Here is a 25,000-nt window from a genome sequence, read left to right as displayed (position 1 = left end):
AGATGATTTAGTAATTGTGGAGTGTAATAATTGAAATTATAATTGAATTATAATTAATTGCACAACCCTAACCTGCACACATTTTGGTAATAAAATAAAATAAATTAATAATAATGTGATTATTAGCCACATTTGTGTAGCTATTTTCCCAAACTATGAAATCAGTGAACAGTTTATTTTTACTGAAATGAGCAGAATACTGTAAGTTGAGCTGACATTTGGAGTGTAAATTGTTCTGCTTTCAAGTCCAAGCCTTCGCCAAAAGGCATACGTTTAGTCAATTTTGGCTTTTGGAAACGAATAATATGGGATAATATAAAAATAGATTGTGTTGGAGTGAGATGACAGGTGGAATTACCAATTTGAGAGAGCATCCTACCTGAATTCTTGGATCTAGCTCCTCTTCATATTTGCCAGCATCCTCCTCGTCTTCGTCACCGGGTTTCAGCTTGTACTCGGCTTCTCCACCACATCCACGCTCAGATTTCGCATCCTTACATTTGACTGCTTCGTCTCCTCTTCGCCTCAACACCACGGTGCTCCCTTCTCCGCTTTTAGCCTCTTCCCCCGGGGTCTCCTCCCTCAAGTCCGGGCGTTTGGCGCACCCCACGTCGGCCGGGCTTCCACGCGAGGGCCCGGGCTCCATTTGCGGCCTTTCGCTCTTTTTCCGCTCGGACCGTAGCTCGCCACGAAACGAGGCGTCTTGTGCGTAGCCTACATCGGGCTTTTCGTGAAGAAACTTTGCGTTCACACGTTAAAATGTTGCGTTGAGGCGTCCATGTTATTAGAATTCGCCGTCTAGCTAACGCTAGCTAAACGCGCCCCATCCCAAAAAGCTTCGCGTGTGACGGTGTACCCAGAATGGTTGCACTTGCACATGACTCCCCACAACTCTTCCTTCTTTCGGTGTTATCTTGTCAACTGTTACTATTGCACTGCACATAACTGGTGCTCATCATCATCATTATTCTGTTTTGAGGGATGGTTGTCTGTAAAATTCGTCTTAAAACGTGTCAATGTCAAAGACAAAATAAAAATGTACATTAGTCTATATAAATGATGGCTCGATATAGGGATAATTGTACTTTAGTTTTGGACGTGTAGCAACATTACAGATTCAGTAGCCTAATACTTTACATCTCACTTTGTAAGTTGCAAATGTGCCAATTTGTGCATTTGATAAACCATTTTCACACCACAAATGTTTGGCTAGTGTGAGAGATAAAATTGTGTATGTAGGTACTAGATATCCAATTTAGTGAAATTGTTATTCTTTTGCCATCAACGTGATTATTTAAATTTTGTTTTAAGAAATAACAGGAAGACAAGAGATGTACAACTGTACATATTAAGATTTAATCCATAATATGTGGAAACACCGCTAACAAAAATATAAAATACTAGAAAAATACGGTCATATATGGCCACCGTATAAGGGCATACTCAATAAATATGTACAGTGTACTGTATATGAGGTACATTGCATTAGACTGGAGTCTAATGCAATTTCCCAGCTTTCTCTGAGCCAGGTCAGACAGTGAGTGGGTAGGTTGCTCCAGCATGATGATGTTCCTCTCTGACAGGAAGTGTCTGATGCTCAGGCATTCTATGCAAGAGCGTTGTCATGGTGATTCAGCCGCATGTTGTCCTGCCACAGTTTAAGCCTCTTCTCGTGTCCGATGCTTTCTTCTTACTGTATACTCACAGGCTCCAGCACTATGACCATCTACTGAATTTAATTATATGTTAAAAAAAAATACAAAATAAATAAAAAATAAAAAAATCTGTCTGTGATGCTTTTTTTTATTTTTATTTTTTTACTTATCAGTTGTTTTTAATCCTGCCATTGAAATCTTACTTACTTTTTGTAACCAAAGAGAGCTCTATCACCTGCAACTCAAATAATATCATTAAAATATTTATGGCACACCCCTAGTGTTAGCATATTTATAGCTTACAATTAATGTAATTATTACTTCGCTGATACGTTTGCATAAGTTAGTGATAAAACTACGGCGTGCTACGACTTGCCAGACAAAATCAGGTCACATCTGCCTTGGAACACAACCCCATTGTAAACACCCTAACAGTAAAAATATTTAAGACGTATGATAGGTTTGACATGTTTTGAACTAACCATTGTTCTTGACAGATGTGTCAAACTTTATTAATAGGGGTGTAACATACAGTACATGTACTCATCTTTTACAACATGGAACATACTGGGTAAGTGACAGCAAGTGTAACTCTTGGTGTTTTTGTTGCATAATAATTTGCACTGTTCAAACTATTGCACTTGTCTGGATCCTTGACTTATTCCCCCCCAAAAAAAGACAAATTATTAATGTTCCACTTCAGAGAAAAGACAAGATCAGTACCATAAAAGTGAAAATTTATCATATGAAGTGATGGTTGTTTGAAAGTGCCTTACAGATAAAATTGAGTTGAGTTTTTTACAATTTTGATATTTAACTTAACCATTTTCATTTTTGAACATGCATTTATCATGTGACAGTACTCCTCAGTTAATATGTTCTGAAAGGTACTTTGAGCATGCAAGTACGACGGCGTATTAGGGCCACGTATAAATATTTTTTTAGAGGGTGGGAGGCAATATTCCAATAAAAAAATTCGAAAATTTGCTTCTTTCTAAAGTTGCAAATTTGTGACTTAATAAAGTGGCAAATTTGCGAGAAAAAAACTCATGAGAAATATACATAGCGGACTACTCGGACGCTTGTGCCAATACTTTTGCTGGCTTCTGATTGGTTGAAGTTAGTCAGCTGATAGGGGATCAGGAAGTGTTGTAGCTCTAGCTGCCGTGTATGATGGGTAAAGTTTAAATTAATGTTAGTTTTTTTCTCGCAAATATGCCACAATTTTGCGAGTTGTTTTTTAATTGAACACACAAAAAAATTCCCTAATACGCCGTCGTATGTAAGCATAGCATTCTTCACGTTAGCAAGGGATTATTTTTTTAAGAATATGTTTTCATGACGGTTAGTTTACACAAAAGTGGGTCACAGCATAGCGACAGTTGAGAGCAACTTGCAGAATTGATCATGAAAGGTAGAAGTACATCAGAAATGCCGACTTCATTGTGGGATATCATCCTTCCTGTTTCCTCTTCTCCTGGTTATGTGTGAGACTTCTGTTGTTTCCAAAACCTCTTGACCTCACTGTGGCCGTGTGGTGTCACCACCATCACCCTGTGAGCTACATCTTGCCACACCAGGCAATCCAGACCCTGCAGCAAAACAAATCAATTAGACCAGGGACACCTGAGTGGATAGTGTTAGAATAAATGTACATAAGTTATTCCATATTTACTCTTATAGTATTGCAAAGCATTTATTCAGCAGTATAACCTTGTTTGAATCATGAAGTTGTCTATGAAGAAGAGCATGACTCCTACTCCTGCAGCTGCAGAACAGGAACTGTGCCCTTTTCACAAGTAAGGACTGAAACATTTTGTTGTTGGAGCACCGAAGAAAAATACGTCTGTATTATTATCTGCGCAATGACTCATATCCGCCATGGTTTTAATGTTGCTGCTGTGTGACCCCTCCCTTTTAGAACAGCAACGGCTGTGTAACTAGGGAACGCCCTGTAAAAAAAATAAAAAGAGGGCTCGGGAGAGTGTGCCTCAGAGCAGGTAGAAGATTGTAATCTGTGGACATCTCTGTCCATTCTCCTCACAAGCAAAGTCTCTTGTTTTCCGTCCTTGTCGGTTTATTAAATGTTCTAGGTTGACTGAACCTGAAAGATAGAAGGCAGCGATGCTCTAGAGAATTTTTTTGGGGGGGGTTTTAAGGGGACAAAAGAAAAAAACCTTTTAAACTTGTATACAAATAGAAAAAAAATTCCACCAATGAAATTAAGCAATCAAGTAAATCGGTCATCCAGTTGTTTAATGTGTCGCTACACGTGACAGCAGTATGAAAAACCCAAAGCTGATGGGAGAGAATTTTGTGTGAAATTGTGTGCAAAACTTTGGTCAGCAATGTAGTAATACATCAAGCTGGAAATTCCACACACGGGAACAGAGAGTGGCGCTTATGTGTTAGGAGTTGATGATTATGTTAAACAGTTATTGAGGTGCACTGAGTTAGGAAGGTCAGGGAGATGGAAAGGATCATGGGATGATTTCCTAAAGCTACTTAACACAAACAAAGTGTGATTAGAATGATAGCGCCACAATACCATGGGGAAAATTAAAGCATGTCTAAAGAAAGAAGATAATCAGATATGGGTTATGGTAAAGAGTTCAATCCAAACAGCCTTCTTTAAAAGCGCAGTTAAGGCATAAACAGTTTTTTGTTTCAGGAATGTATAATTTAATATATGTAATAGTGTATTGCAACTGTATTTAATATGTAGAATTTAAATTTTCAATAAGGTGACCATGTATTCATTTCCCAAAAAAGATGACACTCGGCCTGGCCTCAAGATACTTACAGTATATGACACTCAAAGATGCCATACATTCAAACTATTTTAACGTATGCCTCTCTCTTGAAGTCTTATTTGACAAATGAATAAATAACAACAATGTTCTAAGACCAACCTTTCTTGCACCCGCAATTGACTGTTTTATTGTTTTTGTTTTTTTAAATGGTGAGGGCTGGAACTGAACCTGCACTTTCTAGTTTGTGAATGCAGAGCATTATGAATGAGCCACCTGCAGAGCTGCTATTTTTTCTCTTTGGAAAATAAAATACTTTAAGATATAAACACAAAACCAAAACAAAAAAGTAAATCTACTCAATCACGTGGTAACAAATTCCCACCACAAGTATAAGTCTTTAAAATACGAATAATTGCCTATATATTTGAGACGGGCCAATACCTCATATGTCACAATTTGGCAAATTTGATATTTTTTCAAAAATCTATACTTTTTGTCAGTTCATACGTGTCATTTTTACAAATTATTAACCAATCTAAACTGTTGAAAATGGCTTGTTCTCTTTTATGATGCAATGTTAATGGTTGAAAAAAACATGTCATTTTGGGGTCTCCTGAAAAGTGACAATTTTGGAGGTACAAGGTTTTGGCCCGACGCCAGCGATGAGTGTGCATTGATTATAAAGATATAGCAATATAATATATTTATATTTTATTATAACTTTGCAATTATATTATCATATATCTTTTTGCTAATTAAAAGGAGAAATCATATGGTTATATACTGCTGGAGTCATTTTTGAATTACTTTAAGATATCATATGCAGTAATAGGTAAAGCACATGTCCACAGTAGATGGTGGGAGGACTGAAATAACCAGAATTCTCTATACTAAAATAAATGATACAGCATCAACCAAACCAAATCCAACCTGAGCTCTGTCTCGCAGCACCTCAAAGTCAGCCTGGGAGAGAAACTGGTTGTACAGCACTCCTGAAAGGGACAAGGAGATTAAAAGAAAATACAGCTCTATTAACTCAAAACTAAAAAGAACATTTGTTGGCTAAGAGAATTTTTGCCAATCTCAAGTTAAGTATTCTCAGAATTCTAGAGCTATGAATTGTGGGTGGAAGTCAGAAAGTCAGAATTCTGAGAAATCAGAATTCTCACTTAAAAGTCAGAATTCTGAGAATAAAGTTAGAATTCTTGGTTGGCAGGATTCTCACTTTATTCTCAGAATTCTGACTTTAAAATGACCACTTTACCAATTCTCCCTTTATTCTCAGAAATCTGACTTTAGAGTGAGAATTCTGACTTCGTGACGTAGAGCTATGAATTGAGTGGAAGTCAGAAAGTCAGAATTCTGAGAATAAAGTCAGGATTCTCACTTTAAAGTCAGATTTCTCAGAATACAGTCAGAATTCTGACTTTATACTCTGAGAATAAAGTCAGAATTCTCAGTTTAAAGTCAGAATTTGGAGAATAAAGTCCGAATCATGCCAACCTATTTTTTTTCTCTTCACTGGCCCTAATCCTCTAGCCTGGCAATAGCCAGATTGATTTGTGCTTCACTCGAGAGAGAGTTCTCCACAATATCAGTCTGGGACTGCTCCACGTTGACTTATCGGGAAAGGCGGGGCATGCTGTACAAGACTTCAAGCTGATTGGACGAAGCAGAATCGTGTTCACGTGTATCTAACTTTTGTTTCGACCAATTACGGCAAAGGATGAAAATGTCGTCACCAGCATGCGACTGTTGTGACTCGCTGATATCATGGTGTTGAGTTTATGTTGTCCGTTTTGCAATGTTGATACAAGAGGTACAAGACACTAATTCACCAAGAACAGAATTAATTGCAGCGTCCACGTATTCATCCACCGGTGTCACCATGTTTGGCTTGTTTCTTCCCACGGCTTAGCCGCTTTTTGATTTCGTCACAGCTGCATATCCCACCCCCAAATACAATGTCGCTCTGTGATTGGGCCGAACCAACAGTGATTCATATCGGTGGAAATCAATGGGAGCAGTACAAGATGGATTCTCGGGAGTTTGTGAGCTCACAAATACCGCGAGAATACATCTTGCGAGAGCAAGGTTACTAATCCTCTTCCGTACAGACTAATAGTAGTCACAGCATTTGATAGCATTATGGATACCATATAAATAAGCAGCAGAATATAGGGAAAAATATATAGTATTACCATTAAATATCATCAACTACTGTACAACCAAACAAACATCTAACTTCTCGGCATGTGTGTTAAGAAAAAAACATCTAATGTGGATTTAGTAGTTGAACAGAATAATGGTCTCCAAACAATATTTGAAGAATTCAGTAAAATGTAATAGAACTTATCTTTTTTGTCGCTGGCATTGACATCACTGTCTGCAAGACCATAAATTTTCCTGATGCATTCACAGTTGCACACACACGCATGCCCAAGATCAGTAAATCCGCTCACCCTCAGTGAATTGTAGTCGATCTCGCTCGAGCTCCCAAAGTCGGATCTGATCTGTTATGGTTGGAGGAAGCACTGGTGTCTGGAGCACAGAGATACATGTCCGGTGAAGACAGCCCACAATGTTTAGACTGCATATGGACAAATACTTTTTTCTGCATCAAACAAATCATCACCTGCATCAACATGATAGGATGTGCTCTGGTTCTCAGAAAGTGGATGATCTGCAAAATTAAAGTAAGGCGATTTTAATATTGAATAATCGGTTTCACATAGCAGGGATCATCAAATCTAATTTAATGCTTTTTAATTAGATCTTTTAATGCAATTTAGAACAATTTAAACTCCCACACCGTACTGCATATATACACACATGCACGGATGGACATTAAGGCATCACCTAGCCGCCTGGCATGCATACACAATAGAATTCCACACGCACACCTGTGTCACCGTATGCACGCATATTTTCTCTGAAAAACGCTCGTCTAAACGCAAAAGAGTGGAGATGAGACACACTTTTGCGTCAGATCGTCCTCATATAAACGTAGCCTCAATGTACAAAAAAATATCTTTTAGTTTTTCATACTCTTGTTAATTAACTCATTCACTCTCAGCCATTTTCACTGAAGCTGTTTTACTGAAGTTTGACTGATTTTGCAAGGTCTACAGAATATTCTGTTCTATTGCTATAAAAACATGGAACCTCCCAAAAGAAAAATTGTCTCTTCTTTCAGCAAGAAACATTTTTTTTAATCCGTTTTGCAGCAATTAATAGAATATAGCCAAGTTTCATCATTATTCACTTTCCTGTTGAAAACTGTCAAAAAGAGCTTATTGCAACATGGTCCTGGTTGATCTCTTATACTCGCTGCCATTGCTTTAAGCCGCCTCTTCATGTCAGAAGCTGCATCAAAGCTCTCTTATATACTCTTGCATAAAAAAACATTTTAAAAATACTTATAAATACGTTTTTGGGAGTGAAGGACAAAGTATTAAAAAAACGTATTTACATGAGGAGTTAAAAGAGAAGTGAACAAATATGGTTACCAAACACAAACGTGGTTTATCTTTTAGTTCATTGATACAGTAATTTATAGTAAGTAATTCATAAAGTTACAGTTAACAGTTATGGTTGAAAGGAGTGTGAAGCAATTTTCTGCCACTAGGTAGCATTAGTGTTTAACTCATTTGCTCCCAAAAACATATAAATATGTTCTATTAAAAAATTAGAAGTGTCCCAAAGACGCATTTATACGTTTTTTTTTGGGGGGGGGGTATGCTTGAGTATACAGAAGGCTTTGATGCAGCCTCTCAACTGCAAAGAACGGCTGAAGAAATAATGATAATAATATATATATATATATATATATATATATATATATATATAAAATAATTAATGTTGGACGTTGGTGACGAAATTTTTCTCCTCAAATTCAGAGCAATTAATATTTGGAAAATGAAGCACCTTGTGGACTCCAGGCCATTTTTATTTATTGGCAAATTAAAATTTTTGAAATGTAAAGTGTATTACAAATTAAATGTGTTGTTGTTGTTGTACTATTGCTAAATCATGTAATAGTGACTCCTTCACAAAGCATATGTAAAATAATATAATAATTTAATGCCTCTCAGCATCGTATATAATGCTGTATAATATGTTCCCTCTTTTTAAGTAGCGTTTGGGTATACCTGTTGTGCAGTGATGCCATTAGCGATGGCCTGTTGCACCGACTCTCTTGTGACCTGAGCCACCACCACATTAGGGAAACGATACAACATTTCACTGAAAAGCGCGACCAGTGAAACCTGGAGCTCTGAGTCTGGGGGGGAACACACAGTCGATGCAAATAAGTTATTAATTTCATCTGCTATAAAATAAGTAAAATGATGACATCAAGTGAATACAGTCCAAATGCTTGCAGATGTATTTTGGAAGAAGCACAGAACCATCCAAAACATTTCTTTGCCAGTATTTCCTAATCATGCTCCCATCTGATAATACAATGTAGCAGAGTTAAATTATATTCTTGACATACTTGTGTAGGCGTAGATGCGATAATTTGTTTCGACCACAATGAAGCCTGCATCCCCAGTACCAGGAGTAGAGGCAAAGTTGGAAGAGGACAGGGAAGAAGAGCTGCTTGTAACTCCAGCAGCCAGACTGATGGCCAGTCTGGTAGGATAGTACCGCCTTGACTTCCTCTGGAAACGGGACAAAAATAAAGAAATAATGCATACATTACTTTGATATTGTATTTGGTAAAGTCACACAAACCATATCCAACTTACACAGTAAAAAATTAAAGTTTGTTTAACTAGTGCAAAAATAATGCTTGGGCTTTACAGTGTCTTTGTTTATGTGGTTGCCGCCACAACTGTTACTGTTTTAATATTAACCAGCAGACTTAAGGGTCACACAGTATATTCAGTGGCAGAGTGTACAAAATCAATTATTAATAATAATAATGCCGTTTGCCTGGGTAAACATGCACTATAAAAAACAAATTTGTGGAGAGTAGTGATGCACCGAAAATGTTCGGCCGAAAATGGCAAAAATATGCATTTTTGGCATTCGGACGAAATAAAATTCGAGCCAAAAGAGGATGTTGCGGCGACACAAGCAAAAAAAAAACGCTACAAGCAAGTGTCTGAATTAAACACCAAACACGGGAGTGAGTCTCCGCGCCTTGGCGTTTGTGAGTACCGGCAGCTTCATTGTGCACACCGGAGAAAGAGAGGGTCGCTTGGTAAATATGTCGAAAAAGAGAGCGCCGCAGAGTACTGCACTACAGGTGAACCACTCTTTCTCCTGCAGCGCCTTCCTTTTCTCTTTAGCCCCTCGAGCGCTTCCACTTTTTCACTTGCATTCTGGTGGCCATGCTAAATACTTTAGCTGATGTTAGCAGTATTGCTATCAACAGTTTTAAACAAGTAAACACGTATCACTATCTCCGGATGACTACTATTTTTAAACGTTGGTGAATATGTGAATGTGCCGATTTTAGCCTACACATGCGTCATCCGCACTGCACCGCACGCATCCGTGCCCGCCGGTGCAAAGTACTGTACATTGACTATAAAGTGCAATTGTACCGCCAGAAAATGCTCAATTGGTCACCCCGCGTTTGGTGTTTAATGTACCATTCGCCAACATGTCTCTGATGTCTGTGGTGTGGACAAGTTTAAATTTTTATTGTGCTTTGTTAAAATGCCACGTGCTAAATAGGCCTAAATATTTTATAATAATATTATAATATATATACATATATATATGTAATATATATAATAATATACAATAATTGTAATTAATTATAATAAATGCAATGATAATAAAAAATTAGAATTTTTTGGGGCATTTCGGTTTTCGGCCAAGCATTTCTCATTTTCGGTTTCGGCCCAAAAATTTAATTTTGGTGCATCCCTAGTGGAGAGGTAAATATAAATCATCAAAAAATTACCTGATTACTTTAGAGAGCAAATGAATGATCAAATACAGGGTAAATTTAACTTACACTATCTTTTACGTAAGAGTAAAAAGTGTTACCGATAAAAACTGAATAAAACATACAGAGAAAAATGTAGTAAAATATACCCAACTGCCACCGCAACATGCGCACGCTGCAGCGTGACGTCATTGGTAAGCAGAAGTCTTCCACCCAGAGGAGGAATGATTCGCATTTTCTAGCTCTCACAAACAATGACTTCTCAGCCATGTACAACACTTAGCAATGATACAAAAGGAGCTTCTTCCTATAACAAAGTCAGAGGAGTGACCGCGTTACGTTATGTACGTAAGCGTACATTAAATACTCGTACTAAGAAAAATAAATAAATACTCATACTAAGAATTTTTGTACGTATTTTAATTTAGGCACGTATTTAATGCACATTTTTGGGTACGTGAGGTTTGTCACTTATGAAGACTCATTGAACTAATTTGTTTATGACAAAATCATTTCATTTTCCTTTATTAGTGATAATTTGTTGTTGTTTACGTTACGTCCAACAATAATTTTGAGTAGTAGTGTACTAAGAAGTTGTGAGTATATTTTACCCAATTATGATTAGTAATTGGTTGTTGAATGTAATCCGAAATGTTAGGTAAACTCTTTAGGTATTTCATATTTAACCACACTTTCTAATTTATTTACCAAATTAACTCATTCACTACTAGCCATTTTCACTGAAGCAACCCCCTACGCTCCAGGCTGTTGTACTAGATTTTGACTGATTTTGCAAGGTCCCCAGAGTATTGTGTTCTATTGCTATAAAAACATGGAACCTTCCATCCATTTCCTTAACCGCTTACCAACAGAAAAATTTGAATATGTTTTTTCATCAGGGACAGCAAAAGTATATTTGTATCTGTTTCCGTTTTGCAGAAATTAGCATTAGAATATAGCAAAGTTTCATCATTATTCACAAACCTGTTGAAAACACTAGGAAAAAAGCTTGTTGCAACCTGGCCCTGGCTGAGCTCTTATACTCTGCTGCCACCTACTGGCCGTTTTTTTTTTAAATAACTACCATTGCTATAAACAACCTCTTCAGGTCAGAGGCTGCATCAAAGCCTTCTATATACTCTAGCACAAAGAAAAACAAAAAAACATGTTTTTGGGACTATGGCACTATTTAAAATAAAACTAATTTATACGTTTTTGGGAGCAAATGAGTTAATACTAAATTTTTTAGTTGTTTAAATTTATACATTTGCACCTTTTTTAAATTTTAAAATAACTATTTTAATAAAATTTCTTTCATCCAAAAGGAACTTGCATAATTATAGTTTCAAATAATTTTATTTGTCTCAATATGTTCATTATTCACATTCCTTGGGAAAACACTGGCAAAAAGAGCTTGTTGCAACATGGCCCTAGTTGGTCTCCTATACTCTGATGACACCTGATGGCTGTAATAACTACCATTGCTTTAAGCCACTGGTTCTCAGTCCCGATCCTCGAGTACCCCTATCCAGCCTGTTTTCCATGTCTCCCACAAGCAACACACGTGTTTCAAGCTCTGCATAAAGCCTGATAACGATCCTCAGCTGTGTTGGCTGGGGAGACATGGAAAACAGGCTGGATAAGGGTACTCGAGGACCGCGGTTGAGAACCACTGCTTTAAACGACCTCTTCAGGTCAGAGACAGCATCAAAGCCTTCTGTATGCTAGCATAAAAAACAAAAATTGGGAGTGCAGCACAAAGTATTAAAAACATATTTTTATATTTTTGGATTTGAATGAGTTAAAGTGGTAAAGTCAAAGTGGAGTTCAAAATATATATAATCCAAAGAGTCGATATTTATGTTGATTATTTAAATCACTCAAATTCTGGTGAAGAAATTGCTTGCACAACAGCAAAACATTTCCATATTTGTTTCCCAACAATTACATAAAGATATACATACACATTTTTCTTCCGTCACGAATTAGGATTTTACATTCCAGAAGTGAAGCAGGCAGACTTGATGAAAGCTGGTGCTGTTTTACTGCAGCAATAAATCGGATTCCCCGTGTGGGTCATCATGTCGCTTCTCATCTAAGGAAATAGTACTTGAAGGGAGTGTAACAAAACCTTTCCTCTCCCTCTCAGTGCCTACCTTCCTTTGGAAGACCAGTCCAAACTCCCGAAGGTGCTGCAGAAATGTGAGTAATGACTCACTCATGCCCTCCACTGAGTAATCCTGAGGCCAACAAAAACACATCCTCAATAACAAAAAAGTAAAACCAAGCAGGAAACTGGCAACATAAATTTCAGCACACGCACACACACGGGTTAATTACTGTGCACTCACTCTGCCCAATGTTGAGAAACTGAGCTGGAACAAAAATGACAAAATCTCCACCAGGCCCATCCCTCTTGACTGTAAGAAAAAAACAATACATGAAATCATACATTTTAAATCATGAAAACAGCCACGTCTGTATGGCAAACTCTTTTAACATTTAACAGCTAGTGTGAATATATGCTGCAGATATATGTAATTTAGTTTTGCATAGCCAAAAAAACATATCCCATTATTTGCAATATAATTTTGCCAAGGACAAATGACTTCAGTGCTGCAAATATCACACAAAGCAATTTTTAAATCATGTCTCAGGTAACCAGGTATGATCACACTTCAAGCATATAGTAATCACACCCATTTTAGAGTGGAAGTCAACCGTAAACATTTTTTTACAATAATATGTTATGTGTGACCTCATTAGTCTAAACATGACATTCTGCTTAATATTACATTTATGAAATATGCGTTATGAAGCAAAACCCGGCTGTTTTTATCCATCTCAGGTGGTGGCCATTTTGCCACTTGCTGTCCACTGAAGATGACATCAATGTTGCTCAGGGCTCAGGCAATGGCCATTCACATCACCTGTTTTCTGAAAACTGTGATTGGTTGCAAGTGGCAAAATGACCCCCCCCCCCCCCCCCCGAGATGGATAAAAACGAGTGGATTTTGCTGCTTAACTCATGTTCCACTAACGCAATATTAAATCATTCAAAACCAAAAACTTATAAATATGTTCTCTTTAATACTTTGGCCTTCACTCCCAAAAATGTATTCATACGTTTTTGTTTTTTTATGCTAGAGCATAAAGAAGGCTTTGATACAGCTTCTGACATGAAAAGATCGCTTAAATCAATAGTAGTTATAATAAAAAACAGCCAGCAGGTGGCAGCAGAGTATGAGATGTTGCAACAAGCTCTTCTTGCCAGTGTTTTCACAAGGAATGTGAATAATGATAAAACTTAGCTATATTCTAATGCTAATTGCTGCAAAACGGAAACAGATACAAATTTACTTTTTTTCTGATGAAAGAAAAGATTATTTTGGTAGGTTCCATGATTTTATAGCACTAGAACAGAATATTCAGTGGAAATCAGTGAAAATCCAGTAAAACAGTCGGGAGCGAAAGGGGTTGCTTCGATGAAAATGGCTGGGAGTGAATGAGTTCATCAGAATACCATATTTAGACTAGTGGGGCTTCATAGAACATATTATTGTCATTTCAAAAATTGGGTTAACTTACCCTTTAAAGTGATAGTTGGAATCAACTCCGCACAGGTTGAAAAGATTAAAATATACCAGTTCAAAACGAGAAACTACTCAGTGGCAGCTTTGGATGTGGTTGTTAGGCAACTAACAGCCAAGTTGGCTAGTGAAAGAACAGCTTCAGCTTCCTACATACAAATCAACTCTGATTATAATGACAGCATTGCATTGCATCGTGTAAGCATTAATTTGAAATTTAAAGCTTTGCGCCTTGTTCCTATACATTTATTTTCTGCCTTTTTTGAAAGTGGAATGTGATTATATTGAAATTACCCTTCTCAAGCAATAGTCAATTGTGTCTGATTGGGTCTGCCAACGAGTCAAAGTTTCACACTTAAGCCTTTTTCTTTTTTAACTTGGCTGGGAAATGCCTGCTTATTCATATTAAATTCTTTCACCTGCTATTGTAGGATGCGAGTGCCAGGCAGCCCGTTTTACAAGTGATCATTAGAAGTAATTTATATCAGCCAGGTCTTGTAGACTCTCATATTACTGTGGTGCCCACTCCACCTGAGTGTGTGCTAATCAGAGAAATGACAGGCTTTCCAGACACAGTGGTACATAGCTCATCTAAATTCTAAAGTAGTAAAGATCAGCATGGACGTTGGATGAGTACCTGAGCAGATTTGAGGTACTGCAGGGTGAAATACCACAACTGAGAGGCTGTGTCCAGTAGAAGGAACTGGAAGCCAGCAGAGGTGATGCAGGGAGCCTCTCCTGCCTCACTTTCAAACATAGAAGGTGACACGATTAAAACATTTACTGTTAAACAATTGATCTTCAGATTTATTGATTTTATCTTGATTTTCATCTCTGCGTTTTCAACGGTTCTTCATACATCATTTGAGTCATATTCTAATTTCTGGTCATGGTTTTTGCTATTGCTTCAGCCATTTATGCTAGCTCTTGCGCCCCAGAAGACATTCTAAATCCACAATTATACACTAAATGAATCATAACATACATTCATTCATTATCCATACCACTTATCCTCATTTTGCAGGACAAATACGCCTTTAAGGTTACAAGAGACCAAGCGTAATGCATTTGAGCCCCACCTCCAGGTCTGGCTCCAAACTGGGGCCCCTGTGTCCCGCGTCCGGGTGAGTACAAGCGTTGTCCATTCATTTTACTTATCCTCAAGGTCATGCGAGCTGTGCTTTTTCTGGTCCCTCACTTAGAACCTGTTTGCCATGGGGGACCCTAACAGGGGCTTTAAGACCCAGACAACTTAGCTCATATGGTCAGCGGGACACAAACCACTCCACGACAATAAGGTTTAAGCTCAGGGAGTGTTTATATATGAGGGCTGTCAGTCGATTACAATTTAATCATGATTCATACCATGATTTCTGTAGTTAACTCGCATTTCATCGAACATTAATCACACATTTTACATCTGTTGTAGATGTACAATAAAATATTTTTCATATAAATTTCATATAAAAAAGTGAAAAAATATGGTTACCAAATAAATGTGGTTGTAACTTTTAGTTCATTGATATAGTCATTTTAAGGCAAGTAATTCATTAAGTTATTTGAAGTTAAAAATATATACACGTGACAATCAAGTAGTGGTACTTTAACTTTTTAACTTTAAACAGTTATAGGAGTGTGAAACATTGAGTCATAGATTTGGGTTGAGGTATTTTTTTCTGCCACTAGGTGGCATTAGTGTTTAATGTTGGACATTGGTGGCAGAAACAGCACATTTTTCTTTTCAAATTCAGAGCAATTGGTATTTGGAACATGAAGGACAGACACCTGTGGACTCTAGGCCATTTTAGTCACCTGTCCCCACAAATGCATATATATTTTTAACACATTTATTATTGATAAATTGTGTTATAGTGACTCCTTTGCAAAACATTGTATGCCAAATAATGCATGAATAACAATGTTTTTACATCAACTGTATTTAAATTGTTAATGTTCCTGGACATTGTATTTAACACCTTTTAAAGCCCCACCAATACCCTGAATAATTAGAAAACATAAATGTCAATATGCAATACTTACTTACTCTATAATAATCATTTCTGCCTGTGTTTATTTACATTTTCAAATGATCACTTCTACAACATTCCCAGAAAATTACAATGTCTTATCACTGGTGTGCAATTTTTGGAACAGGCCCACAGGCTACTCAGGCGGTCCTTGCGGGCTACCAGGTTGCTGCGGGCACCAAGTTGGTGACCCCTGGTACTAGAAATAAGGGGGATACAGTATTTGATCTGCCAGTCTGTCACAGCTTTTTCCCGTTTTGGATTTTAACATAATTGCATACAGGTCCATATCTGAAAGGTTAGGTAAAAAAAAAAAAAAAAAACTTTGCACTAGTTAATGGATACTTCAAAAAGCCACATTATGAAAAAGTGGCATATATCAAGATGCTGTGGAAATTTAATGAATCACCATTTCCCTCGCCTTTATCTTTAAACCAAGAGCACCATCTAGAGGAGTAAAAAATACCACAGTTGGTTCATGAGGCTTCATTTTCGCGTCACTACATACAGAACCAATATTTGATGACTAGGCTTACCTGTGGCTGAATTATTTGAAAATGTGATTATTTTACATTACAAATTTAGCTTTGCTAATCTTTATTGGTGCTATTCAGTACAACATTGTAACGTACAATACATTAAATGAATGTTAGGATATTTTTAGGGGAGGGGGGCACATTTGGGAGCATAGCTACTAAAATATAGTATGTCCTGGAAATATGGATTCTAAATACTGTGCTGGAAGTACTCTGACACCCATTAGTGCGCTTTTCCTCACATGGTTTCTCTGTGCCGCGCCATGTGTTTTTACATACTTCTTAAGTTGTAGGAGGGGTGGGTTTCCTTTTTATGTTGTACTATTGGTGTTTAAATTACACAGCCTTTTGAGTTGCTATATAAATAAAAGTTAGATTTGATTTGATTGTGGGTGCTTTATCTGCTTGCTTATTAAAACTGATATGGGTCATACAGTGCTGCTCAAAAATTTGTGAACCCTGCAGGCATTGTCAGACTTTTTGTATAAAATATTAAAATAACCATATTAAATGTTTAGTCATACCCAAATCTACAATGCTGTATAGAATAATGGAATTGAACAAAAATAATGATAATAATGTCATTCATTCTTGAACAAAAGTTGTTGATTTAAGAAAAACTCAGATTTCATGGGGGCAAAAGTATGTGAACCTCTCACTTAATCGGACATTGCACCTCCTTTTGCAATGAGAACTTCATCCAAACACTTTCTTTAGTGACTTATTAGTCTTTCACATCTACTTTAGGGGATATTTGCCACTCTTCCTTACAAAATGCCGCCAATTGAGAGAGGTTGGATGGGTGTCTAGCTTAAACTGCTAACCAGCACTGTATTTTTAAATGTATTGGAAAACAGTATTAAAGAAGTTTCAGTGCACTTGTCAGACTGATTTGTGTAATATTGTAATAATTGAGGTAGCAGTGATTCAATCTCAAAGAGCCTGAAAGGCCAGAAAGTAACAGGCTTAAACCTCACTGCAGATTTGAAGTTTGCTCATGAGCGAGGCAGCAAAAACTCAAAAGCACGATTTAGCAACACAACAGTTATTCTCGCAAACAGTGCACATTTCATGTATTCGATTTTTTTTTCAAGTACACATTATGTGCTTCATAAATATTCACAACAGTCACTCCAAGCACACACTCCTGGGAAAGCAGTAATTTCCTGGTTGGGTGAAAAATCAGTCATTTTCCACGTCAAAAAGCTCTTAACCTACCTTTTCATGAGGCCTGCTTGAATCAGCAGCTGAGCCAGATCCTGACTGACCGCTGCACTGGGAGAACCCACCATGAAGTGCAGGATCACCTCCCAGCGCTCCATGGCATAACGGTCCAGACTATCAATGTCGCGAGCGTGCCGGTCGGGGCCAAGGCTGCTGCCTTCGTCTGCCCATGCTTGACCCCTGTGCAATGACACACACTTCTATAATGGGTTTTTTTTTGTTGCTCAAAAAAAAAAAGCCTTTTTAATATGTTTGGAGGTTGTTCTGGTCTCTTTTGGTACCATTAATATTATCCGTCTCTTCAATGTATCATCAGTTTTTCTCCTGCGGCCACATCCATGGTGGTTGTCCCATGAATCTTAAATTTCTGAATATGTGCAATATGTGTTTTCCCAGCAACATCAAGCTGCTTGGAGAAGGTCTTATAGATTACTTGTCTATGATTTCCTTTCTAATCTCCTGAGACAATTCTCTCCTTCACTTTCTCTGGTCCATGTTAAGTGTAATACACACCATGTTACCAAACAACACAGTGACTACTTGTTATGTCACCCTTCAACCTTATAAAGCCTGAACCATAAAATATATGAGAACATTCTGATTCTTTGTAAATAGAGTATTTGTTGGTCCTTTTGAACAAAGAAACATTTTTTTAATCAACTTCCAAATATACCTTTTGATTTGTGTCAGTCATATTTGATACATCTGGCCACACTGCTTTAAATTTGTACATTTATAACTATCAAAAATATAATAATAAACAGACATCAAACATATTATTATTTCCAAAAATCAGAAAGAACATTTCCTATTATTAATAAGTATAGGTGTCTCTCCTTTCTTAATTGGGGCGATCTTGTATGGTCGCTGGAAAAGTCATCAGCTGGGGGATACTGCCCTCTAATAGATTATCCGTGCAATGCATGTGTCAGATAATATAAGTCAGGGTTTTAATGGTGAAAAAAATTATTATACTCATGAAATATAGGGCTCAGAATGTCTCGTATTTAATATGATACGTTTGGCTTTATAGGGTTAAAATAGACTACAAATTTGACGACACCTGTGAAGCCAATTAGAGAACACACTTTGGTTGAACATGTCCCTATTGTCAGCATGTGAATAGGTAATCAAACAAAAATGCAAAAATTCGAAATTTATTGCAGTCATTATTGTCAATATTTGCTGGATCAATATCTTTAACAGAGTAAAACGTAGGGAAACAGCCTCAGCAAGTGATCTGTTTCTCCCAAATTATCAAACTCCCGAGGGCAACTCTTTCAATGTGTGTTCAGTCATTTGCCGTCATGTGCAGGTGTTGTTTCACCTTTTATTTATAACTCAAAAGAGAAAAAAAACAGATGGAGGCTGACCACGGCTTGGCGTGAACAAACTGAAAGCATCAAACTAGAATTTTGCTTTTTTTTTTAACAACACAAATCTTGATGGATTTCTTTTTACAGATATGCAAAAAAAAGTTTTAACAAAACAGCAAAGTAAAGACAGTAAAAGAGGAATCATGAGATGAAATAGAGAACAGATGTACCCGCCGAGCAACGCTATCCTCAAGTTGTCTTTGAACACTGGATTCAGGATATATCCCTGCAGACCACCCTGTAGCTGCTGACTGTGCCAAAGGCGGAGTCCTGCCAGCACTGAGACACATTCATCATGATTCCTGTGGGGTGCAGAGGTGATGGGGGTGGTTAAGTGGCCGGAGAGAATGGGGGGAAAAAGTTTTCCAACAAATTGGCTCCACTGTTTTTCCCCCACTGAAAACTTGATCTTAAACATGGAAGCACTTTAATTTGAAATTTTATGCACTTCAGTTTCCCGTGGTCTGACACCATAGCCGTCCTTATATTAATATACAAAACATGCAGAGATTCCTTTGTAAATCTTGTTTTATATCAAATAAGTACCATGAAATGAACACAAAATCTGTATTGTCTGGAGTTACTTCTTGGTGAAGAAAACAACAGGTGGCTAGGCGTGCAATACCCAAAACCAATCTAGAGATGCCTTCCTGAAGGTATACGTAAATACAGACTCTTGACAACAAAATGCAAACCCCTGGTAACATTCAGAAACAGGAAAGTCAGTTTAGACTTTGCCAGAAAACATCTCTTAAAAACAAAAATGGTATTGATGATTCTTTAGGCAGACAAAATCAAGGTCAACCACTTGCTGGTCCACTAAAGTTACATTTTTGAGTCGCTCGGCTGTCGTGTCCAGCAAGCATTATTAGGATATGAACAGAGGAGAAGCTTGGTACATACTGCTTCGGTTTTGTTAAAAGGTACTGTCTTCCTTACTGTTCTTACTCCCTCGCTTATTGCAGTCAAATTTTCACTGAACAACATGAGTTTAAAGTAAACTTATCCATGTCAGTACTTTCAATTCAATATGGACTGATAGTCTACTCCGTTCCTGCTTTGGTAAAATTTTTGAGGTTTCAGTACAAGGAAAGTGTATACTTACCCATCAGGTCAGAAGCCAAACGTGTATAGCACACCAGAGTGCATGATGAACTTAAACATACAATAGAAATTGCCAACCTGGCTGTAAGCATGACTGCAAATGCCTTAAAAGATAAGTAACTCACTTCTGGCTTTCTTTGTTCACCCATAATGCCACTGCTGCCTGTGGAAGAGGCTGGTCCAGGAACAGCATTCGCATCACATAGTTTTTGGCCAAAGGGGGAAGCTCCCTGTGGAGTTTAACAACATCATAATGTTAATATAATAAATCACAATGTCAACGAAAACGTTTAAGAGTTATAAATATTACAGTCATTTTACCTGTAGACAGCCAGACACGTTGCTGGATGGTTGTATAATCGGTCCAAAATCTCTGGGCTCAGCTCTCTGAGGTATTCATGCAAATTCTTGCACTGCAGCTGGACTCGCAGCTTCATTTTCTAAAACTAATAATAATAACTTGTATTAAAAGGCACATAAAATATCTACACGGTGCACCAAATAAATGCATGAAAAGTTACAATTATTAGCTGTAGTAGCTCGACGGAACCAATGTCTGCAATCGCTACGGTAACAAAATGACACTTAAGCTTTATTTACCCAAAAACTTGTCTGTTTTTCACAATCTCTTCAACTTAACATGACGAAATAGTGCACAAAAGCCGCATTGTTGTCATCCGGCTTGTTGTTTGCTTTATCTGACGGCCATTTGGATCGTGTACTGTTGTTTGGAAACAACACTACCGCTACCGGGTCATGTGACATTCTTTGTGCGCTCTTATTGGTTGGTATTCTTCTTCTCTAACGTGAACCTTTGATCGTTGCACTTGCAGAATGCACTACTACCATTTATAGACAGATTTAGTGACTGCACTTGAACTGACAAACGTTTGTTTTTTAATTGATTTTAATTTTGAATGTTCTGAAAATGCACGATTGTTGAGTAGAATTTTATACATTTTAGCCCAATATCTCCTCTTCTGTTTACTTTAGCAATTGAACCAATGGCGATGGCGACAAGAACTAGTACGCATATATCGGGGATTCAAATTCATGTGAAGCACCGCATATCTTTGTATGCGGACGATGTTATTTTTTGCTCACAAATCTGAAGAATAGCATTCCGAATTTGATTGGCCTTTGTGAGAAATTTGGTGAATTTTCTGGATATAGGATTAACAAATCGAAATCAGTTTTACTACTTTTAAATCAAAATAAAGGATTAACCCTCAAATTAACACATTTTATTAATGCACAAGACAGATTTAAATACCTTGGTGTTACCATTACACCTGATCTAAGTCGCATAGTTTCCTTAAACTATGACCCTCTGGTGGACACAGTGAAGAGATGTTGGATCGATGGTCCAGTTTGCCCATATCGTTGATGGAACGGATTAATTTAATTAAAATGTCGATTCTACCTAAGTTTATACATCTTTTCCAAGCACTTCCCCTACCCTTGCCAAATGATTTTTGTAAAAAAAAAAGAAAAAAAAAAAGAAGAATAAAAAAGTTAAAAAAATAAAAACATACTCGATAATATATTTAGACTGTTTATTTGGGATAAAAAGAAAGCACGACTTCGGCTCCGACCACTATATTTGCCATATGATAGAGGTGGGCTTTAAGTTCGGCTAAGCTTGGCGATGTTTTACTTTTCTACAGATACAATGCCAACTTGGGTGAACATTGAAGAAAAGCCTGTTTCGGAGCTACCAATAAAGCATTATTTATACTCATTGGAGTTTAAGACTTTAGTAAAGACAAAGAATCCTTTTGTAAGAAACACAATACTAGTTTGGTATACGGTTCACAAATATATTGGCGAAATGATAAATCTGTCACAATTTACTCCAATTTAGGAAAATTGACAATTTAGGCCAGGCAAGTTCGATAAAGGATTTAAATTATGGGCAGACAAGGGTATTCAATCAGTTTTTGGCCTTTATTCTGAGGGCAAATTTCTTACATTTGTAGAACTTCGTAAGAAGTATCAAATCCCCCAAAAGCATTTTTTTTTTAAATATATTTGCAGATTAGAAGCTTTATTACATCAAAAATAGGGCGGTGATGGCTATACCCTCCTTATCCACAATTGAGAATATTGCACTAAATAATTTTGAGGACAAATAAACATATATAGAGATTTTACCATATGTTGGTGGAGCATTCAACTATATCTTCTTTGAATATATTAGAAGCTTGGAAAACGGATTTACGAGAAGATATAACCAAGGATGACTGAGAAATGGCTTGTTTAAAAGCCCAAAAGTATACAATTAACACAAAATTGAAATTGCTTCAATATAAATGGCTAATGCAGGTTTACATAATGCCTGTTAAACTTAACCATTTTTTTCCTCTAATATTCCTGATACTTGTGTTAAGTGCCATCAGAAGGGGACTTTGATACATTGTCTTTGGGAATGTCCAGGAATACATGAATTTGGGGGGAATGTGGTACACTGTCCGTCAGATTCTCAGGATATTTATCCCACTGTCAACGAAAATATGTATTCTTGGAATATACCCCAAGAACTTTGGCAGATCTAATGACATAAAAATGATCGACTTTGGACTTATTCATGCAAGGCCTTTTGTTGGAAAAATGTGGAATCACCATTACTTCAAATATGGAAAAAAGAAATGCTGATAGGTCTTGGACTGGAGAGGTTGACATGACATACATTGTAAGGGGGAAACCGGAAGGATTTGAGGCTCTTTGGGACTCATTCATGTCCTCTATGGAAAAAGAAAATACATTGTCTGGGTAGCAAATGCAATGGTGATGTTTTTTAATGTATGTAATTTTTAATGCCTTTGTGTTTTGTGTGTTTCTGGGGGACAACATTTTAGTTTGTATTAAAAGAAAATTGTAATCAAAATATTTGGGGGGAAATATTAGCACATTTTATAGAAATCAAGTTCGTACAACGGCACTCAGTACTTTTAAACACCTCCTAAGTTTTTTGTTTGTTTTTAAAAAACTTTCTTACTTCCAAAAAGTATCATGGGTACAAGTCAGTGTTCATAGAGATTTCGGTTTTGTTTAAGAGGGATCAACTTCTATTACATCACATTATTATTTTTATTAGTAGTATTATTATTAGTAGTATTTTTTTACGATGGCTTAGGTTTGTATTCCGTTCCTATATTGATACAGAATAATCTGAATAAATAAGATGCTTGGCTATGTTAAGAGCAAATCTTCCATCCCACCAGCCAGCACTTTATATACAGAGAACTGAAGCAGACACGCTAACTAAAGATTTTTGGGGCTATTTTATTTTTATTTTTTTACAGTGCACTTATTCCGATACCGATCTGTTCTTTGTGTTGCTGTTGTTTTTTTAAACACAGGTTTAAAGGATTGTTGTATAGCTCCGGTAGCGCCGTCTCTGTAATGTAGTGTCGAAAAGAAAGTTGGTACCTTGGCTTCAAAAAGTCTATTAGATAACAAATGCCAGCTTTTTCCACGACAGACAGTGGTTGGTTATCTAAGCAATACATTTGAAAAACCTATGTGATATTTTATTGGACTTGTCACCATTTCGAGGTAACTTTTCTCTTCTTTAAAATGCCTCCGCAAGTGTTTGATGCTGTGGCTTTACCAATCAACACATCTCAGAAATTTCAGAGTTTAATTCATTTACAACATCTATCAAATATTACATTTTTGGTGAATGAGCTCTTGTGTAGAAAACATTTAGAGCAACACAGTTGCAGAATCTGCTCAGGAGTCTTCCTTCTCTTGATACCTGTAACATGACAATCACGATCATGTGAGCAAATACCACATAACTTAATTTAAGATATTTTTACCTGCAATGTATACACGTGAAGAAGACGGTCTGGCCTTCATCTGCAGATCTCATCTGCCTTGTGTGGTAAATCATGCCCTCTTTATTGCAGCGAGTGCAGCGTCTGTCGATCTGAAATGATGACGCATCACAAATACCGTGATGAACAACGGGCAAAAGGACCCCAATTATGCGAGTCAGGCAGCAGAGGATTCCATCTTACCACAGGACCCTTCATTTCAGAGTCATCACTACTCTCCAGAAGCAGAGAAGACTTGTCCACTGGATTAAAGATGACTGTCGAGCGAATTTCTCTGCCTGAAAATTCTAGGCAGGAAAATACAAATACACAACACTTAGAAGAGTTATTAATGTCAAATGGGAGCATTACAGCCAGGCCCGGACTGAGAAGGCGGAACCAGCAGGATTGTTCTTGGTTGGCCGCCAGGAGGCGGGGTTTATTTCAGCCTACAAGTTCGTTTCAAAAGCAGCAATTAAAGTGCTTTTGGTAGAGACCTAGCCAGACCCAGAGAGACTAACTTGGAGTGGTCTGCATTTTCCCGCTTGGTTGGCCTGAATTATGGACCTTTTGGCCGCTATTTTGAAGCAAGCGCGCATGCTCTCTAGCTCACTTTCTCACTCCCTCTCCCATAAGGGCCATGACCTCTCTGCTCACTCTGTCTCCCCCCCCACCCCCGACACACAGCCAAACGAATTAAACAATACACTGAGTGTCCCGACACAGAAAAGAGTGGCACAGAAAAGCGTCACTTTCTTTCAGCTTCATGGTGTTTTGCGCAATGTTTCGATGTATTTGTACTTATAGTAGGACTCAAAAAGTATATTTGTATTCAAGTTAATTTTGCAAACAATTATCGGCACGTTCTAAATTATTTGTTTATTGGTATTGGTTGAAAATAGCATTATCGTGCATCCCTAGTATAAGTCATTGTAGAGCCCTTATAGAAGTGTGTGCGCCTGATGGAGAAGACCGTAAGCAACACCAACACAAAAACAAACAAAATAAT

The 25,000-nt window shown here is 37.3% G+C and overlaps 3 protein-coding genes across 6 annotated transcripts in view; all 3 read right to left on the bottom strand.

Annotated features, from left to right (window-relative positions):
• The window catches only part of sh3bp5lb (SH3-binding domain protein 5-like, b), a 33,599-nt gene extending 32,685 nt beyond the window's left edge, over positions 1-914 (bottom strand). Inside the window, exon 1 of the mRNA XM_077548241.1 lies at positions 380-914. Within this exon, the coding sequence (XP_077404367.1) occupies positions 380-646 (267 nt within the window). The 5' untranslated portion in view covers positions 647-914. The remainder of the gene's footprint in view (positions 1-379) is intronic.
• A 420-nt stretch (positions 915-1,334) lies between these two features.
• Positions 1,335-20,936, bottom strand: gtf2h4 (general transcription factor IIH, polypeptide 4). Of its 2 annotated transcripts, XM_077548243.1 has the most exons (14): positions 20,771-20,936; positions 20,492-20,616; positions 20,296-20,400; positions 19,237-19,368; positions 17,685-17,870; positions 14,541-14,649; positions 12,665-12,733; positions 12,470-12,553; positions 8,907-9,072; positions 8,560-8,690; positions 7,044-7,091; positions 6,871-6,949; positions 5,339-5,400; positions 1,335-3,247 (listed from the first exon to the last, which is right to left on the bottom strand). In XM_077548243.1, exons 2-14 carry the CDS (start codon positions 20,605-20,607, stop codon positions 3,137-3,139), a joined length of 1,398 nt encoding a protein of 465 aa, XP_077404369.1. In that variant the 5' UTR covers positions 20,608-20,616; positions 20,771-20,936; the 3' UTR covers positions 1,335-3,136. The 2 variants fall into 2 exon arrangements, with proteins under 2 accessions (XP_077404369.1, XP_077404370.1); XM_077548244.1 differs by lacking the exons at positions 12,470-12,553; positions 12,665-12,733.
• A 2,860-nt stretch (positions 20,937-23,796) lies between these two features.
• Positions 23,797-25,000, bottom strand: part of polr1h (RNA polymerase I subunit H) — a 2,543-nt gene continuing 1,339 nt past the window's right edge. For 2 of the 3 annotated variants that reach the window (XM_077548823.1, XM_077548822.1), the window contains exons 3-5: positions 24,196-24,299; positions 23,999-24,104; positions 23,797-23,930 (exon numbers count right to left, since the gene is read on the bottom strand). In XM_077548823.1, the coding sequence (XP_077404949.1) occupies positions 23,818-23,930; positions 23,999-24,104; positions 24,196-24,299 (323 nt within the window). In that variant the 3' untranslated portion in view covers positions 23,797-23,817. Of the gene's footprint in view, positions 23,931-23,994; positions 24,105-24,195; positions 24,300-25,000 lie in introns of all 3 variants that reach the window. The other variant, XM_077548825.1, reaches the window with a different exon arrangement.

The sequence above is a fragment of the Vanacampus margaritifer genome, chromosome 17, assembly GCF_051991255.1.
Source record: "Vanacampus margaritifer isolate UIUO_Vmar chromosome 17, RoL_Vmar_1.0, whole genome shotgun sequence".
Taxonomy (NCBI): domain Eukaryota; kingdom Metazoa; phylum Chordata; class Actinopteri; order Syngnathiformes; family Syngnathidae; genus Vanacampus; species Vanacampus margaritifer.
This window is presented reverse-complemented; position numbering and strand designations above follow the sequence as displayed.

Coding starts and splice junctions, on each gene's coding strand:
- gtf2h4 (XM_077548243.1), bottom strand. CDS start 20,607: ATGAAGCTGCGAGTCCAGCTGCAGTGCAAGAATTTGCATGAATACCTC. Junction 6,950..7,043: donor ATCCTATCATGTTGATGCAG/GTGATGATTTGT, acceptor TCTGTGCTCCAG/ACACCAGTGCTTCCTCCAAC. Junction 3,248..5,338: donor TGCTGCGAGACAGAGCTCAG/GTTGGATTTGGT, acceptor GTTTTGCTGCAG/GGTCTGGATTGCCTGGTGTG.